General features: G+C 40.3%; 1 protein-coding gene and 1 long non-coding RNA gene across 5 annotated transcripts in view; both read right to left on the reverse strand.

Annotated features, from left to right (window-relative positions):
* Window positions 1-5,897: 5,897 nt before the first annotated feature.
* LOC138948817 (uncharacterized) overlaps window positions 5,898-19,447 on the reverse strand; it is a 27,375-nt gene continuing 13,825 nt past the window's right edge. For all 3 annotated transcript variants that reach the window (XM_070320445.1, XM_070320446.1, XM_070320444.1), the window contains exons 7-10: window positions 10,636-10,818; window positions 9,234-9,547; window positions 7,831-8,063; window positions 5,898-6,118 (exon numbers count right to left, since the gene is read on the reverse strand). In XM_070320445.1, coding sequence (XP_070176546.1) covers window positions 5,947-6,118; window positions 7,831-8,063; window positions 9,234-9,547; window positions 10,636-10,818 — 902 coding nt within the window. In that variant the 3' untranslated portion in view covers window positions 5,898-5,946. The remainder of the gene's footprint in view (window positions 6,119-7,830; window positions 8,064-9,233; window positions 9,548-10,635; window positions 10,819-19,447) is intronic.
* Window positions 11,741-19,447, reverse strand: part of LOC138948816 (uncharacterized) — a 9,304-nt gene continuing 1,597 nt past the window's right edge. The window contains exons 3-7 of one of the 2 annotated variants that reach the window (XR_011450085.1): window positions 19,094-19,274; window positions 18,296-18,410; window positions 17,371-17,479; window positions 16,323-16,434; window positions 11,741-13,492 (exon numbers count right to left, since the gene is read on the reverse strand). This is a non-coding gene — a long non-coding RNA (uncharacterized lncRNA). The remainder of the gene's footprint in view (window positions 13,493-16,322; window positions 16,435-17,370; window positions 17,480-18,295; window positions 18,411-19,093; window positions 19,275-19,447) is intronic. The other variant, XR_011450086.1, reaches the window with a different exon arrangement.

Consider the following 19,447-nt stretch of genomic DNA (forward strand, 5'->3'; position numbering starts at 1 on the left):
ATATACATATATATTCACCCACCAACAGTCCTGTAACAGAGACCGTTAACATATTGAGCACCAAAATTATAATTTTAATAAGACATCCAAATATTTGTGTAGTCAAGTGCAAAAGCACATATACAGGTTTTACAAAAACATCACGAACTTGACGCAGATATGCACTGGACGAGGTTTGTTCACCCTTTTATAAATAGTTTAAAGTAGAATTGTTTTGTAGAACATTTTTGAAAGATGCAATAACGCTGGCAGTAAAAATAACTCCAGTCAAAGTTCCTCTTAAATGCATTGCAAATTAGAGCAAAAGAGAATTCTTGTATCACGTTCTGTGCATATATGAAATACATTTTACTCCCAAAGTAAAATCTATGTTTTAAACTGCTCAGGAATTTAAAAAAATCATCCCCAAAGACAATCATTGTAACACAGATTATGTATTGCCCTTTAATAAACCAAGAAAAGTAATAGTGCAACTAAGCCACAAAATAGCCCAAACAAGTAACTTTATATTGCACAGGACAAATTAACTCACCCTTGAATACACTGGCCATGAACTAAGGGAACACAAGAAAAAAAATGAAGATTAGCTCCCCTCTCCCCTCAAAATATCTTGAGTATTGTGGTTGCAGGTTTGCTTCTATAATTACCACTGGCTGGTTTGCGTTTGGCCAGAAAAGCCATTAAAACACACATACCATAAAAAGAGTGAACCCGAAGCACAGCAAACAAACAAGCTAAATGAGGGAAATATCACACAAACTCTCCAGACCTGTCAAGCCCTTCCAAGGCCAACCTGTATTAATATGACTAGAAACTGTATTCAAGGTAACAATCCCTTACAAACAGTAACATTTTTGTTAAAACACCAGCTGTTTACCCCCGGAATGAATGTTCATACTACAGAACGGAAAATAACCATGCTTAAAAAATTTCTGACAAATAACACAAAAAATAACACAGTTGCCTCCCTTGTCTTAAGGTAAATTATCAATAATTACTGACTCAAAACTTGAATTTAAATGACAAAATTGTTTCCATTTGGTAACTTTCAAAACAGCTCACTCAGGTTAAAAGGAAGAAGGTTTGGAAAATGGAATACGCACTGTCAGGTCTATTTTTAGTCCTCATTTGCATAATCTCTCATGCTGCTTTTCAATTCATCATTTCTGGGGTTAATTCTCAAATGATGGTTGAATCATAGATTGAATTAAAAGAGAAACAAGTTACTAGTAAGTTTGTTCCACTCTCTAATTTTCAAAAGAACTCCATGTATCCAACTCAAATCAGAACTGGTCAGAGATCATGCAATTATCTGAAACCGGGAAGGACACTGAAGCCATGGAAGTGGGCTATATAAAGGATACACTGACCTAAACATTCAACTTTTAGCGTATCACCAACTCATGTCCCTAAAAGGAAAATTTCCTGTGAGGACGTTAAGGACCCCCTAGAAGTAAACATTCAAGCAGTCGATCACTCCAATGTGAACCCAACACTGAAACCCGTGTGTGTATATCGGAGTCAAATGTCATGTGTGTTAATCTTCATTTGCATGTGTAAACTGTTCTTGTTGTCAAGATCACAGCAATGACAAGTTAAAGAGAGTTGCCCTATAATTTGGTTTGCCTGTACAGCTAGGCCTTGTAGACCATACACACCTAAATTTGGATAAATCCCGTACAAAAATACAGGAAAACTGTATGGGTTGACAGGTATATATGCCTCTCTCTCTCTCACACACACACACACATGTAACCATTCTGCTTGAGATTATACTTTCTCAAATGACTGTTTTTCTTCTACATTATGACACTGCTTAAATTGATGTTCCGGCATGCTAGCCATTAATTACCGGCCTTCACCTTCATTATTTGTTCTGCAAGGTTGCCATGTTAGAAAGTGCAGTTTAAACAGGGTGACCCCCCCTCCCCCCCCCCACCCCAAAAAAAACCCAACCCAACCACACACTTACCCAGACAAAGCACATGCAGTAGTACCTGCCATATCCGGTCACCCATTAGTCATTGCAAAGGTGACCGCAAATATCAGGTGGCCGTTCATTACAGGCCCCCTCCTCCTCCAAAAAAACCCCCAAAACACGATCAAGTTTTCATGAAGAAAAGAAAGCGATCATCCACGAGCCGCCGATTCATTGTCTCTGTTAGTTTTGCTTTCGTTTATACATCTTAATTATTTGCGTGTTTAACTCGATCGTCCTGGCTAAGCTATTGTTTCGTATGTTTCTATGTGTGTTGTTTGGATTATTATATATGTATTTGAGTGTCAGATAAACAAGTGTTTCAAACTCACATCAGCTGTGATCGATCCGGAAGTGACTGCCGTAAATGTACATGTATGCGCATGTCTGTATTTACAGTTTGCGCATGCGTAAGTATTCATGTCGTCTGCTCGTGCTGTGCCGTCTGTGCACACAACACACACACACACACACACACACACACACACACACACACACACACACACACACACACACACCACAGGCGCTCACCCGCGAAAGTGACCGTTAAGTGGCCGCTCCTGTCGAGTAAGAGGGGCACCTTAGGGCAAAAATCAGTGACCGTTGACCGCGTCAGACAGGTTAACGGCCATTAAGAGTCAATTATAGAAGGAAAACTCATTAGTCATGGGAAAGCTGGCCGCTCCGGGTAGGTTCACGCCCACGAAAGGGCCGGAAATGGAAGGGACTACTGTACTGAAACCTTTGAAAAACAAAGGGAAGTAAGCGGTCTAAATGCATACAAAATGTGTACTAGAAAGGGAGTTATGCGGAACCAGTGTCCTGGCATCTGAGAGAATAACAAGCATTGAAATGAACAAGCGACTTTCATCCTCAAATGTACTTACAAGTAAGAAGGTTCTCAAAACATACAACCAAAATAACAAACAAGAAAAACAAATCTCTAAAGGCTGTCAAATAAATCAAAAATTACCTACCGTATAGCCTAGAAAATTATGTCTTTAAACCCCTAATCCAATCCATGCACCCTTTCATCCTCTCCACCACCCTTCGCCACCCCTAAAACAAACTCGAAAACATGTTTGTTTACTTAGTTCAAAACGTTTACAACGGTATGTAAATCAGTGACAGAAACATAGAACACACTTAGTCTTGAAACACTTGTATCCTCAAACGTACTGCAACATTTTACACAATGCTTGACTGAACAATGGTACAACAACCATGTACAACATATTTCTTCTTCTGCGTTCGTGGGCTGAAACTCCTACGTACACTCGTGTTTTTGCACGAGTGGATTTTTACGTGTATGACCGTTTTTACCCTGCCATTTTGGCAGGTACAACATATAAAAGCTCTTCAGGGTATCTTGATTTTAATTATTACAAATACATTATTTTGTTTGCTTTTGAAAAAAAAATTGTTTACAACAAAATGTTTACTGCAAAGCTATATATATAGCCTGTCATATAGTTATAAGAACTTTTGATTGCACACCTACTGCATGTACAAAGGAAAAAGTTTGCATAATTACAAGAAAGTCAAAAACAATTCCATTAAAACTTGATATCTCCGGACACTCAAACTGTCCATAAATTATACTTACTGACAGATGTGGAAGAAGTGCCTCTTAACATGAGGTGACTAATTTTAAGCACTTACATATTTTAATGTTCTTCCTCACTGGGTTAAACTTTCAGACTACTAGATCTATACAAATAAACATTCCAGCCAAATAGCCCTAATAAAATCATAAATCAATCAATCAATCAACTATTTAACAAATAATCAAATAGATAATAAGAAAAAGTAGATTAATTGAATAAATAATGATATACTGAACGGCAAAAGTTAGGGACCGCCCTTGAAAAAACCAGCTGACTGCATTTGTGCCAAACTCCTTGTTCCCAAGTTTATAAAACCAAATGGCTGTCAGGCCGTACACATCAGTGGGTGAGCAATGCTGTGTTAGGCCAAAAAAAATAAATTGTCTGTTTCTGGTAACATGGCTAAAAAAAATAGGGTCGGTAGGTAGGGATTTTTTTTAATTTTTTTTAAATATTTTTTTTACCCTAAATGTAGACCAATAAAACTAACTTTAAAAATCGCGCAAAGAGACTGGATTCACTATACATAGAGACAAGACACTCAACACATTTACAAATCGTCAGCGGACTTTTGTTTTCACACGTTTTTGTTGTTCATTTTCTCACCCTGTCCTTTACCACCAAAAAAAAATAAAAAAATTTGGGTTTGGAAAAAAAAAGTTTAGGGTCGGCGCCGAAATTTAGGGTCGGTCGGGTGACCAGAAACAGACAATTTTTTTTTTTTTGCCTTAGCAGGAAACTTGCTCGGGATCCACGGAGGCCTGGCTAGGGCACGAGACAGAAACTGCCAAACTGCAAAAAGTGGACCATTTTTACGCTGTCGCGTGGGCAAGCCTGGGCGGGAAAGATGAAAAATGCGTTATGCACGTGCAGGGGGGATGTGTTGAGAGTGAACTGTTTTGTCACCAGTTAGGCTTTATAGCCCCGCGATTTTCCGCTAGCCACCATCTTCTCACTATGCCTCCCAGACGAAAGGTGACCACCTTCAACAAAGCCCGGGCCATCGCATGGCTGCAAGACGGCGTAAGCAAGCGAGAAGTGGGCAGACGACTTGGAGTGTCCCATTCTGTCGTGGTCAGGCTGCATCAGAAGTTCCAGGCCACCAACAGCGTTCTGGAGAGGCCCAGGTCAGGACGGCCTGGTTTTTTCAAGGGCGGTCCCTAACTTTTGCCGTTCAGTATATGTTAACAAATAAATAAATACACTGTACAACAACAAAGGAACACTGACAAACGCAATTTAAATCTTAATTCACCGGTATTCGACAATGAGACTCAATTGCTCCCACACAAAACAACCAGCATACCAGTTAGCTCAGTCAGATGTCAACAAATATGTTCTGAACAAATCTATGTAAAATAAGCAAAAGCAATTGTTAAGACTTGTGGCTTGACAAAAAATAACTCTCTTTTAAGCTCAATTTCTTCTGGTGAAAACAATTCAGCTCACCATCTTAGATTTGCATGGATAAGACCATCCCCTCCACTTGGACACATACCAAAACTAACAACCTGGGTGCACTCTGTGCATGATGCATTCAGATGCTTTTTCATGAATTAATTTAACTTTTAAAACACTAGCGGTAATCTGCAAAATTAATTCATAAAAAAATTCAAACATTCTTCACAGGAAATAGTCAGAAAGTTGATTTTTGGTATGAGTCCAACTGAAGCAACAGTCTTCACCCACATAAAAGCCTGGGCAAATCTGAGTTGCAAAAACAAACTGTGTACAGTGGATCGAGCCCTCCAATTTCAGACATCCTCCTCTAACAAGACCTTGCTTTTTCACACTTTCTCTTCATAACTTCTGTAAACTTACCCCCATTTCAAGACCCCCTCCTTTTTCAGACCTGATTTTGGGGCGGGGATGTAGCTCAGTCGGTAGCGCGCTGGATTTGTATCCAGTTGGCCGCTGTCAGCGTCAGTTCGTCCCCACGTTCGGCGAGAGATTTATTTCTCAGAGTCAACTTTGTGTGCAGACTCTCCTCGGTGTCCGAACACCCCCCGTGTGTACACGCAAGCACAGGACCAAGTGCGCACGAAAAAGATCCTGTAATCCATGTCAGAGTTCGGTGGGTTATAGAAACACGAAAATACCCAGCATGCTTCCTCCGAAAGCGGCGTATGGCAGCCTAAATGGCGAGTGCACGTGGGAGTTTCAGCCCACGAACGCAGAAGAAGAAGAAGACCTGATTTTCTTAGATATTTGAAGGTCTTAAAAGGGGGCGGTTCCTGCTACTGTACGTCAGAAAAACTGTTCTTTAAATCTCTCAACTGTCGGTTCACTGCAGACTGCATCGTCCATGTTCCTGCTACTGTACGTCAGAAAAACTGTTCTTTAAATCTCTCAACTGTCGGTTCACTGCAGACTGCATCGTCCATACTTGACGGAAGTGACCACCAATGTTCTGAACACGTCCCGCAGGACAGGAACCAGGACGGGCAAGACCTGGGACTTGACCACGTCCAGCAAGGGTCTCTCCTGGGCCAACTCTTCCCTGGCAATGTCGCGATAGTGGAAGCTGTCCACGCTGTAACAGAGAGAAGAGAGAGAAGTCCAAGTTTTACACCCTCACAGCACGTTCCCGGGTTTTCCCTCGACTTTAGATGAGATACACAATTAAGTGTATGCATGTTTAGGTGGTAATATCAGCCATCTGCACTTATGGAAGAATGACCGCGGTCTTTTAATGTGCCACTGTGGTGACACAGGGGTGGGACATGGATACCGTCTCTGGGTCTGCACATAAAGTTGAACCCGCGACCCTAGGATCACAAGTCCTGGAAAGTGCTCTACCACCTGAGGTCTCCCGGGCCCCCCAATAACTGAGTGAGGCATAGCTCTACTGACAAGATGTAAGGCAAGTAATAGACCTTTTCGGTATCTGAGCAGCTCTCGCGAGACTAGCTCTTTGTTATGCTTTGAACATCGCGAGAACTTCGAACCTTGGCTTGTGCAGCTCGCACGAGATCGCTGTACCACATGCTTTGCTATGCTCTGAAGTTTGCGAGAGATTACGAGAGCTTGGAATACCGATAGGGTCTATTGCTCGAAACATAGAAAACAACAGAGAGTGAGAGTTATGCGGTAGCAGTCTCCAGGGCTGAGGTACATGAAGGGAAGCCGGGTGCCTCCGAACAGGGCGGTAGTGGGGTCGGATTGGTTAAATTGAGACATGTTGTGATTTTAACTGATCAAACCCTGTGGCTGCGTGCCACCCATGCAGATGGGTGGCACGCTGTTTCGCTTCATGCACATGAGAGAACAGAAAGCATTGAAATAAACAAACACCTTTCAACATCTACAAATGAACACATATTACCACCTAAACATGCTGTTTCGCTTCATGCACATGAGAGAACAGAAAGCATTGAAATAAACAAACACCTTTCAACATCTACAAATGAACACATTCTTTTTTGTCAAATACAGTAATATAAGTCCGTCCAAGGGGCTGGCGGAGGATGTTTTTAGTTATTTAAAAAAAATCTAAGCAACTTTTATAAAGTGCTAAAGAAGAAAAGTTGTTCAAGACGATTAGTACTATCAGGTTAAGTGCTATCTATAAAAAAAATTTGCTCTACCCAAGTACATTTTTGAGTGATACGACCAAAAATGGGTAAATTTCAACCTTGAGCGTCTCAGCCTCAATAACGCACCCAATTACTGACCTTGACCTCTACTGTGCCAGGTGTACGTTTTTTTAACTCCCTTTTTAAGACCTTGCCTTTTCAGATTTTCTGTTCACAAATTCTCTAAATATACCTCCATTTTTAAGGTTCTTCTTTTTTTAAGACCTGATTTTCTCAGTTTTTTTCTGTTTGTTTGTTTGTTTGTTTGTTCGTTTGTTCGTTCATGGGCTGAAATTCCCACGGCTTTTACGTGTATGACCGTTTTTACCCCGCCATTTAGGCAGCCATACGCCGCTTTCGGAGGAAGCATGCTGGGTATTTTCGTGTTTCTATAACCCACCGAACTCTGACATGGATGACAGGATCTTTTTCGTGCGCACTTGATCTTGTGCTTGCGTGTACACACGGGGGTGTTCGGACACCGAGGAGAGTCTGCACACAAAGTTGACTCTGAGAAATAAATCTCTCGCCGAACGTGGGGACGAACTCACGCTGACAGCGGCCAACTGGATACAAATCCAGCGCGCTACCGACTGAGCTACATCCCCGCCAGTTTTTTTTCTGTCTTTCTTATGGTCTTAAAAAGTCGATTCCACTGTGATCAACTCACGCTCTTTCTTCAGCTTCCCCTCTCCTGGCTCCAGTTCCTTCATAGAGAGATTTGAGCTCCGTCTCCCTGTTCCTCATGCACAGCTCGACGTCAAGCAGCGTGAGACTGTTGAATGGCTGACCTCCGTTCACCGCTAACAGGTTCTTGATGGTGATCAGGAGCTGCCGCACTTGTCGATTCTTTGTCTCCACATCAGCCGTGTTGTCAAACACCACGAAGCGATTGTTGGCATGCTGCATGAGGACAGTGGAAAAAAAAAAAAAAAAAATAGTAAGAAGAAACAAGAACAAATATAGAAAATACAAAATTCACCACATGAAAATTTACAATGCGATTATATTCAGGGAGGTTTTACAGGAATTGAGTTTTTAACTTTCTTCTGAAAGACTGTAGGTGCTAATTGGCAGACTAGCTTTCATGTCTGCACACATAATAAACAGTCTATTTGTAATCTATTCCATCATTCATTTGCACCCTACCATGCATTGACAGGTCGGGTTTAGCCGGCAGACAACTTTGCAGATCAGCCTAGCTGCTGTGAAGGGAGACTACCGCGTCACCCTGTCACATATTGATGGCTCACCCTTGTCAGTGCAAAATTAAGTTCCTGACTGATTTCTATGGCAGCTTTCAACCCAGACAGCTGTATTTTATCCAAAGTTATAACAGTTTCTATAAATGTATGAGGAATCCTAAGATCAAGAATCAAGAGGTGAATTTATTCTGCATACAGAGTAAAACCATGCAAAAAAGACTCAAGAAGCAATACAAAAAACAAAGGGAACAAAATTGAACAAAATGGAGGACAAAGAACTGAGAGAAAAAAATCAGATGACAAAAACAAGCAAAGGGTGACATAATTAAGTTCCCTTAAAACTGCCAAGTACCAATAAGTACGCACGGCTGTTCCTAGCTTGTGTTTTAGTGTGAGTTAAAATTAGCCCAGCAGAGAGAATAGTTTGGCTACCAACAGCCGCAGCCAGCACACTGTTAAGCTCGCTTGCCTGTTACACCCAACTGCTTCCGCGCTATACCGGGAGATTGCCCAGCTGAAAAAGTACCACACGATGTACTATAGTATACTATAGTAAACTATAGTAAATGTACCCTGTACTATAGTAAACTATAGTATACCATAGTACAATTCAATGTACCATAGTACTTGTACTATAGTAAACTATAGTATACTATAGTACAAGTACTATGGTATACTATAGTACATAGTGTAGTACTTTTTTACTTGGGTGGCCTTCTCAGTGCAATACCACTGAGAGATCTGCTAGTTGCTGTGTTATCTCTGCTCTGCCTCTGGGGAAAGAATGGGTGCTAAAAGTAGCCTGCAGCTAAAGTAGCAGAAATGAAGCCCTGTGAAGAGCCGTGTATGATTAAACACCAATCCTTACATCAATCAGCTCCCGCAGTTTCTCCGGTGCACTGTCAAGCATGGCTTTCAAGGCGTCCTCTTTCCCTGCGTCCCTGCCGTTCTCAAGTCTGTCGCCATGAGTGAACACAATCACCAGAAAGCGCAGAAAATGATGACCAAAAAGCTTGTACACTTCTTCCACTGCGCTGTTCTCTTCTCTTGTAAACTTGACGCCGATACGGAGCACTAGAATGATGGCGTGAAGGCCTGGCGCCACCATCCCAAAGCACTTGGCGATTTCTCTGATGATGGATTCTCTGTCCATCTCGGTGTCGAAGAGGCCTGGTGTGTCGACTACCTGTGAGAGTGAAGTACGTGTGTTATGAATGGTGTGTGTGTGTGTGTATGTGTGTGTGTGTTTGTCTATGCGTGTGTGCGTGCGTGCATGTGCGTGTGTGTGTGTGTGTGAGTGTGTGTGTGTGTGCATGCTGTATGTGTGCGAGTGTGTGCTTGTGTGCAGGTGTGCAAGTGTGTGTATACTTTATACACATGCACACGCATTTGGATTAATGTTTGTGAGAATTAGAAGACTATACCTACTTCAAAATATTGGCAGAAGCAATTATTCTGGATCACTACATATATGCTGCTCCGTTGATAATTAGAACTCCAGTAGTAAACAACTGGTGAGAGTCTCTGTGAGCTACAAAACGGAAATGAAGAAAACAGCATTTTTAGAAGGCCAAAACCGGAAAGAAGCACAACTTATTTTCCGTACATGTGCACATCAACTTGGCTGGTTTCGGTTTAACCAGAGCGTCTTTTCCCTGGTTTCGTCCCCCCAAAAGATGCTGCTTTCACAAATTATTTTTCGAAAATGTCCATTACGGGAAAATTGAAACATTTTTCGGGATTTCGTGACGTTTTTCATACATCGGGAGATGCCCGAAAAATTCAGGAGGGTTGGCAGCTATATATATATGCGGTTGAGACATGACTCAAAGAAGGAAAACCCAGTATTCTTTCTTTCTTTCTTTCTTTATTTGGTGTTTAACGTCGTTTTCAACCGTTCAAGGTTATATCGCGACGGGGAAAGGGGGGGATGGGATAGAGCCACTTGTTAATTGTTTCTTGTTCACAAAAGCACTAATCAAAAAATTGCTCCAGGGGCTTGCAACGTAGTACAATATATGACCTTTCTGGGAGAATGCAAGTTTCCAGTACAAAGGACTTAACATTTCTTACATACTGCTTGACTAAAATCTTTACAAACATTGACTATATTCTATACAAGAAACACTTAACAAGGGTAAAAGAAGAAACAGAATCCGTTAGTCGCCTCTTACGACATGCTGGGGAGCATCGGGTAAATTCTTCCCCCTAACCCGCGGGGGGTAAATCCAGTATTGAATCGATGCACAAAAAGATGAAATACTATCCACCTACCTCCAAATGGACACCAAAACGTACAGTGTTGTGTCTCTGGCACTTGGTGGTGGTGGAGGCAAAGTCGGGGCAGGACTGGAAGCGGTTGAGACCCAGCAGGGTGTTACCCAGAGAGCTCTTGCCGTTCCCTGTCTTACCCACCAGCACAAGGCGACACTCCTGATCAGGGAATTCTATATCTGCAAATCAATGAAGAAATAATAATAATGTGTGAATGTAATTAAGAACAATCCTGCTCAGTACCTGAGTTACCATGGTAGAGGGTTAGCCTTGTAGCCTTGACAAAGTTTGCAGTTCACGTCAGTCTCCCCAAGTAAAAAAGTACCACACTATGTACTATAGTATACTATAGTAAAAGTACTATGGTATACTATAGTTTACTATAGTACAAGTACTATGGTACATTGAATTGTACTATGGTATACTATAGTTTACTATAGTACAAGTACTATGGTACATTGAATTGTACTATGGTGTACCATAGTTTACTATAGTACTAGTACTATAGTAAACTATAGTACAAAAGTACTATAGTACAATACATTAGTGTGTACTATAGTACATTGTGGTAAATGTACTATAGTATACTATAGTAAACTATAGTACAGTTAAATGTACTATAGTATTTTGAGCACTTTTTTGCCAAAATGTACTATAGTATACTATAGTATACTATAGTAAACTATAGTTTACTAGAGTACACGTACTCTAGTTTACTAGAGTAAAGTGTAGTACAGCGTGGTATTTCCGTAGTAGTACATTTGTACTATAGTACTTGTACTATAGTTTACTATAGTACAGCGTGGTACTTTTGGCGTGGTACATTTGTACTATAGTACTTTTACTATAGTTTACTATAGTACAGTGCGGTACTTTTGTTGCTGTAGATTTTGTACTATAGTACTTTTACTACAGTTTACTATAGTATACTGCAGTACTTTCTTGAAAAATTACCATAGCCTTAAAAATTGCACTGGATGTAAATGTGGCCCCAATTTTTGCTGAATCAATTGTTTTGTGTGAATTGAATGTGTGTGTGCACGATCAGGCCACTCGCTGCAGTCAATCTGTCACATTTGGTAGGAAAGTAAAGGTTCATCACATGTTTTAAATTTTATTTTCATTTTTTGGCAGAGCATTAATAGTCAAACTTATGTAAGAACATTTTAAAATATCCACTTACATGTAAAAGACACAATTAAATAATAATTTTAAATAAGGTGTCCATCTTGCACAGTGAGTAACCAAGCTGTTGATTTTTGGTAAATGTCCCAATGCAGAAACAGTTTTAATGCAATTTTTATAACCCTGTTAACCAGAACAAGTAACAATAAAATGCACAAAACAGATTTATTATAGCACTCTTCTTTGTGGGAATTCATCTTTAGCACAACACATATTTTATCAAAATTATCTCCCCTACAGCCAAGTTAAATTTCTATGATTAGCTTTGAAAGTGACCATGCATACATCAGTACATGAAAACTCTGTGAACAATCAAAGGAGACAATGATTGTCCCTATTATTGACCGGAACTCTACCCCAATCTGAACTTGAATAATGCAAACTATCAAGCTGACTTGATGTCATCTAACCCTGTATGTGTGTGACCTTACACAGATAAAGTTATTGAGTTACTTTCTTTCTTTATTTGGTGTTTAACGTCGTTTTCAACCATTCAAGGTTATATCGCGATGGGGAAAGGGGGGAGATGGAATAGAGCCACTTGTCAATTGTTTCTTGTTCACAAAAGCACTCATCAAAAATTTGCTTCAGGCCGGGGCTTGCAACGTAGTACCATATATGACCTTACTGGGAGAATGCAAGTTTCCAGTACAAAGGACTTAACATTTATTACATACTGCTTGACTAAAATCTTTACAAAAATTGACTATATTCTATACAAGAAACACTTAACAAGGGTAAAAGGAGAAACAGAATCCGTTAGTCGCCTCTTACGGCATGCTGGGGAGCATCGGGTAGATTCTTCCCCCTAACCCGCGGGGGGTTATTGAGTTACAACGATCTTGCTTCAAACACATTCAAAATAATACCCTTTCTCTGTTATTATTATTATTTTCTGTGAACTTAAAAGTTTATGAGGGTCAGTTTTACATGGGTCACATCTACAGGTCATCCAACTTCAATAGCCTGTAAAGTATCAAAAATCTAGCTTTCAAAACATTTCAGAAAAATAAGAACACATGCTTTCGCAACACATCCTTGATATTTGTCAAAAATGTGGTTTTGAAAAAATGCCAAATGTGGTCATGTTTGAAATTGATCAAACCATAGCAGTATGTTAACTTTGTAAAGTCTATCCCGAAAACCATGCAAGAAAACAACAATGTTCAATTCTGTCTACCCATTGTAAGTCAGCCTAATTATGCTCCCCATCAGTGACATTCTCCTGACCTGGTGAGTCAAAACTCACTAAATGTCCAATGGAGAGTTTTCAGCATGCAACCAGAAAGTATATAGTGTGGCGTTATGTCCCTTTTTTTCAAAACAGGGTTATATATGTGGCAATAATCACATGAAATGTTCTCTGTCCTCCACATCTGTTTGATTTGTGATTGGTGTCCAGATTATTTGCTACAGGCATCTGATTAAGTTTATTGTAGCTGCTGTCCGGTTCCCTTTGCCAGTGATATCTGCTTTCCTGTTCTGTAACTTGTATTTATGTTCGCCGATGGCACCCGCTGAATAGTTTTGGTTGTTCTCCAATGGCATCTAGCTAGGTGCTTTGACGTCTGTAAGTGGTATCAAGGTCCTTCACCATGCAGTCATCTGCTGGAAGTGAACAGGAGGCTCTCTTGCTTATGACACCCACACCAGAGCATGGAATGAAACCTGCAATGACACAGCAGTATGACTATGAGAAAGCATGCAGACTGAAGCAAAGAGGGCCAAACTTTAAGAGAATGATAATGAAACCTAACTTAAAGTGCCGTGGCTTTTAGTGCATATATATCTAACTTTTAAAAGTTGTGTCCGTCTGTGTGTGTATTATGATGACTAAAGGCTCCGAAACAGCTGCACCGACTGAGATGGTGGTGGTGGTGGGGGTTTGAAACGTGCTGGTGCGTGTATGTTTGTGCTTGCGTGTGTGCAGGCATGAATGTCTTTGTCAGTATGTGTGTGTGTGTGTGTGTGTGTGTGAATTTATGAATACAATTGAAGGCACAGTAAGCCTCCCGTAAACCATCACAGATACGGTCAGGCTTTTACACACAGACTACAGTACAAACACCCTTTCATTTAAACACTCACCGATTGAGAACATCCTAGGTGCCCTCCATAAAGAGCGAACAATTTTCAAATAATTTATTTTTGCATGGTTTATCTTACCCCTGAGCCATCGTGAACCCGTGTGATCCAGTTTCCCTTTTTGACTCACATGCGAAGCAAAAGTGAGTCTATGTACTCACCCGAGTCGTCCGTCCGTCCGTCCGGAAAACTTTAACGTTGGATATTTCTTGGACACTATTCAGTCTATCAGTACCAAATTTGGCAAGATGGTGTATGATGACAAGGCCCCAAAAAACATACATAGCATCTTGACCTTGCTTCAAGGTCAAGGTCGCAGGGGCCATAAATGTTGCCTAAAAAACAGCTATTTTTCACATTTTTCACATTTTCTCTGAAGTTTTTGAGATTCAATACCTCACCTATATATGATATATAGGGCAAAGTAAGCCCCATCTTTTGATACCAGTTTGGTTTGCCTTGCTTCAAGGTCAAGGTCACAGGAGCTCTTCAAAGTTGGATTGTATACATATTTTGAAGTGACCTTGACCCTGAACTATGGAAGATAACTGTTTCAAACTTAAAAATTATGTGGGGCACATGTTATGCTTTCATCATGAGACACATTTGGTCACATATGATCAAGGTCAAGGTCACTTTGACCCTTATGAAATGTGACCAAAATAAGGTAGTGAACCACTAAAAGTGACCATATCTCATGGTAGAAAGAGCCAATAAGCACCATTGTACTTCCTATGTCTTGAATTAACAGCTTTGTGTTGCATGACCTTGGATGACCTTGACCTTGGGTCAAGGTCACATGTATTTTGGTAGGAAAAATGTGTAAAGCATGTGAGTCGTATGGGCTTTGCCCTTCTTGTTTCACAATGTAGTCGTCAGTTTGTAATTTGAATGCGACTCGCTGTAAGCTTATCTGCAATAGCACGTTATTATGCACGAAACAAACGGCTGTGGTTCACCAAAACTCTAGCAATGGTTTTTGACTGTTGAGAGGAACGGTGATATATGCATAAACCGCCGTCTGCTACGACCCTTGCGTGACCCTGCTTCCGGGCTTTTCTTTTTTCAAACTTTCACAACTTCGAATTGTACTGATCTTGTCTTGATGAAAAAAGAATTCTTTTATGATTAAAGAATGTTTGTGTGACAAGCTGTCAATTTATTATTTAGATTTTAAAAGTTAGGTCTAGCGCAAAAACGCATCACGGTCCAAAAACATTCTGATAATCATCGATCCACGGCTATCGCCAGTTTACATCGATAGAATGAGACCCGAAGGGAAGTAACTCATTTTTGACCTGAGTTCAATCGGCAAAATTAATTCTTTAACAAGAAGAGCAAACGCTCGATCGAGTCACTTTCGCAGTTCTGAATATTATATGAGGCATCAGATGGACAGGAAGAAATTGCTATTCACAACACAATGAGTCACGTTCACATAAAATTTGAGCCCGGTCACTTTTATAGTTTCCGAGAAAAGCCCAACGTTAAGTTGTGTGTTGCCGAACAGAAAAGGCTAGTTATCTCCCTTGTTTTTCTGATAACGTTCGTAAAAGGCTACAGATGTAAATACTTTGATGTAAAGAATAATCCTACAAAGTTTCAATCACATCCGATGAACTTTGTCAAAGATATAAAATGTCTAATTTTTCCTTTGACGCTGACCTGTGACCTTGAAAAAGGTCAAAAGTCAACGAAACCATCGTTAAAGTGTAGAGGTCATTGGAGGTCACGACTAAACAAAATATGAGCCCGATCGCTTTGATAGTTTCCGAGAAAAGATATAAAATGTCTAATTTTTCCTTTGACGCTGACCTGTGACCTTGAAAAAGGTCAAAGGTCAACGAAACCATCGTTAAAGTGTAGAGGTCATTGGAGGTCACGACTAAACAAAATATGAGCCCGATCGCTTTGATAGTTTCCGAGAAAAGTCCAACGTTAAGGTGGTGTCTACGGACGGCCGGACGGCCGGCCGGCCGGACAGACTAACACTGACCGATTACATAGAGTCACTTTTTCTCAAGTGACTCAAAAATTGCTCGCTCTTTACGTAGGGCACCTAGGATATTCCCGTTTGGTGAGCGTTCAAATGGAAGGGTGTTTGTACTGTGTGTAAAAGCCTGACAGTATCTGTGATGGTTTACGGGAGGCTTACTGTCCGGGCGTGATTTCCGGTATTGAATATTCATAACAGCCGTCCAGCACCAAAACGAGGCGCCATTGTTGTAGAGGACCAAGTCCACGAAAATAAATTCTTTGAAAATTTTTCACGCTCGACAGAAAGCAGCCAGGATGTTCCCGTTCGGTGAGCGTTCAAATGGAAGTATGCTTGTACTGTATGTAGACGCTCGGGGAGCTCTGTGATGGTTTACGGGAGGCTTACTGTGCCTTTAATGTATACATCTATACACACCCAAGAAGATAAGGCGCTCAGCAGGTCTGCACTCATGTTGATCCATTATGTCGGAAACAGGCAGAATTGGATCCTCCACCCGACAGTCACTGAGCTACAGTGCTGCTCTCAGCTGTAAGCAAGAGAAAGCAGCTTGAGTGTTTCATCGCATATAATTCCAGTGTTTGCATACTCCATAGCGATTAGCTGAAACTATTTAGCTAAAACATTAAACTATTATCAGTGGAATACCAAAGGGGTGGCATATGTCATCCAAAATATAAGGCAATTTAAAGTGTGATTGACGGGACAGAAGCGTTTCAATGATACAAATAGAGAACACTACATAGTCTACTGTGTGTTACTGGGTTTACACAAGTAAAAGTGAATATTTTTTCTTCTTCTGTTTCTTCGTTCATGGGCTTAAGACTCCCATGTTCACTCATGTGGATTTTTACGTGTATGGCCGCCATTCAGGCAGCATACGCCAATTTCGGGGGAGGCATGCTGGGTATTTTCGTGTTTCTATAACCCACCGAACTCCCACATGGTTTACAGGATCTTTTCCGTGCGCACTTGGTCTTGTGCTTGCGTGTACAATGCGCCCGTCGTGAATATTTCAATATTTGAAAAGCAGTAAGTGTAAATCTGGTGCCACACAGCAAGCCATGAAGTATTCTGTTTTCAATTCCTACGTACCGGAGAGATAACCCATGTAGTAACTAAACCATACACGCACATATGGGCATATCATTGAGGTCATGGCAAGCTGGTCTGGCAGGGACCTTATATATTCCACTGCTCATGATTACAAAGTCACAGATGCAAAGTCATTCTCGTAACACGTTTGGGCTTGCCATTTTCTCGCGAGTGTTTTGAGAATGAAGTTTGTCTCGGAGATTTTGCATAAGCAATGGAAAATGACATCCCTGACAGACATGTTGTTTGAACCAACCTCATTTACATGATAGACACGCCTGTGAAGAGATGGTTCATTTATCACATCATGACACATGGGTGGTATCTCTCAGGTAGGCAAAACAATATATATCTAAATGCACCAATTTACCTCAAGCACTCAGCAGGTCTGCACATATGTTGATCCATTAGGTCAAAAAACCACCAGAACTCGATATGTTGTCCTAAAGTCACAGATACAGTGGAACCCCCCAAGGATCCTGAAAAAATAATTAAAAATGAAGAGCCAACACTTGTACAAATTATCTGTCTTTGTACATACAAGCACATACACAAATAAATCTGCTTGCACTATGCTGGCTTTAGGCATGTGTAATAAAATTATTTTGGGGGAGCTTCTCGATTCAACCGGGAACTTTTGTTGTTGTCAAAAGCAATTTAAGCCTCAAACATTCTCCCACTCTAAGACTGAACTATGCATTCAGTATGTGTTGATATCTGACTTAAACTCACAAAAATAACAAAGGCTAGTTTGTAAAAAGACACTGATTTGAAAAGAAAATTTAAATTCAATTACATATTATTATGTATTATATAATCTGTTCTGGGGCTTTTTTCCAGGTCTTTTAAAAAAGGATGTTCACAAACAATAACAAACACATTTTCAATCCAATGAATGTTTGCAGCACTGTCAGCCGGACAGAAATGACAGTATGTTGACAAAGCCGTGATAAAAACATAACCTGCAGTCCTACCTTAGCGCAAAGAAGTATGAATGGTCTCTGTGTACTCTACAATCTCTGACTGTGGCCCTATGTAAAGGTCGAAAAGAGCTGGCTGTGCTTGGCCATTAAGAAAAATTTCAGTTAATTCAGATTTGTACAAGGAGAGCATAAAAGCATATATTCACAGCATGTATGTCTTGTTATTGCTATAGGTCTATATATCTATGCCACAATGACACAGCAAATACGTACATTCATACAGACATATTCATTTACTCATATAATTTAAATTATATAGCACCACAGGAATATGTTAATATCAAAATCTAATATGAAATTTCCTACACACACCCATGAAGTTCAAGCCCTAAGCAGTTCTGCACACATGTTGATCCAGGAGGTCCAAACACACCCTGCACTTGTTGTCCAACAGTCACTGCTCCAGTGAAACCCTCCATTTAGGACCCTGAAAGATATAACAAGTTCCATAAAGTGATACAAAACTCTTTGTTGTTGTCCTTATCTGCTGAAGGAGCACCTCCTGTCGCTTCACAGCATCTGTAACACAAGAGAGGACTGAGTATCCAGCCAGAAATTTCATGACTGTATTTTTAGAATGATGATCAACAAAACTTTTTAGGGGCTTTTAAAATGATATGACAAATATAAAGTCAGATGCACTTCACCCATTGTTATACTTAAACATCGAACTAAGGCTTGCTCATACAGTGGAACTCCCCTTGTTAGACCTCAAAATAACCCCTGGGTGTCTTAAAAAGGCCGTTGATTGATGATTCACAAAGGTTATTCACAGAAAATATGAAAAAAGCAAGGTCCTAAAAGTGAGTGTGTCTTTAAGTGTGTGTGTGTCTGTCTGTGCATCACAATTAAGGGCTAAACAAAAACAAACACACACCCAAGAAAAGCAAAATTTGTTTGAAAATTTGATCAAACTCCAAGACAGTGAATCAAACAAGAAATGTCCATCACTGATTCAGACGCAGTTTATATTTGAATGTATGTGTGTGTGTTGCAAACATTACACAAAAGTGGATCATAAATACCAAATTCAGCTATGCTAGTACCGTATTGCAAATTACATTAAATTTGAAATGAAATTTTATAATTTGTTGTTAATAATTTACTTACTGGTTAAACTTAAAGAGTACAACTTTTCACAATTTCAGCACAGAGAATGGAATCCTTGGTGTCTGCTTCCTTTTCTATCTGAATGACTCATTGGTACAGCCATCTGTCATCACCCTGCCGACTGTTTTTTTGACCTGGAGTCCAGAAGCTTCCCCACCAACTCAGGCAGTTTTGTTTTTCACTAAAAGTAAAAGAATAAAGGTCAAATAGATTTGCACAAAGGAATAAAAAGAGGTTTTCTAGTAATCCAAATAAAGCATGCAGAAATAAAAACACAAAAAGTAACATCAAACAGTTTTGCCTCTTGTGCCCCCAAGACACTGGAATAATTACAGGCCACCAGATAGGCCGTCC

This window comes from Littorina saxatilis, linkage group LG15, assembly GCF_037325665.1.
Source record: "Littorina saxatilis isolate snail1 linkage group LG15, US_GU_Lsax_2.0, whole genome shotgun sequence".
Classification (NCBI taxonomy): Eukaryota; Metazoa; Mollusca; class Gastropoda; order Littorinimorpha; family Littorinidae; genus Littorina; species Littorina saxatilis.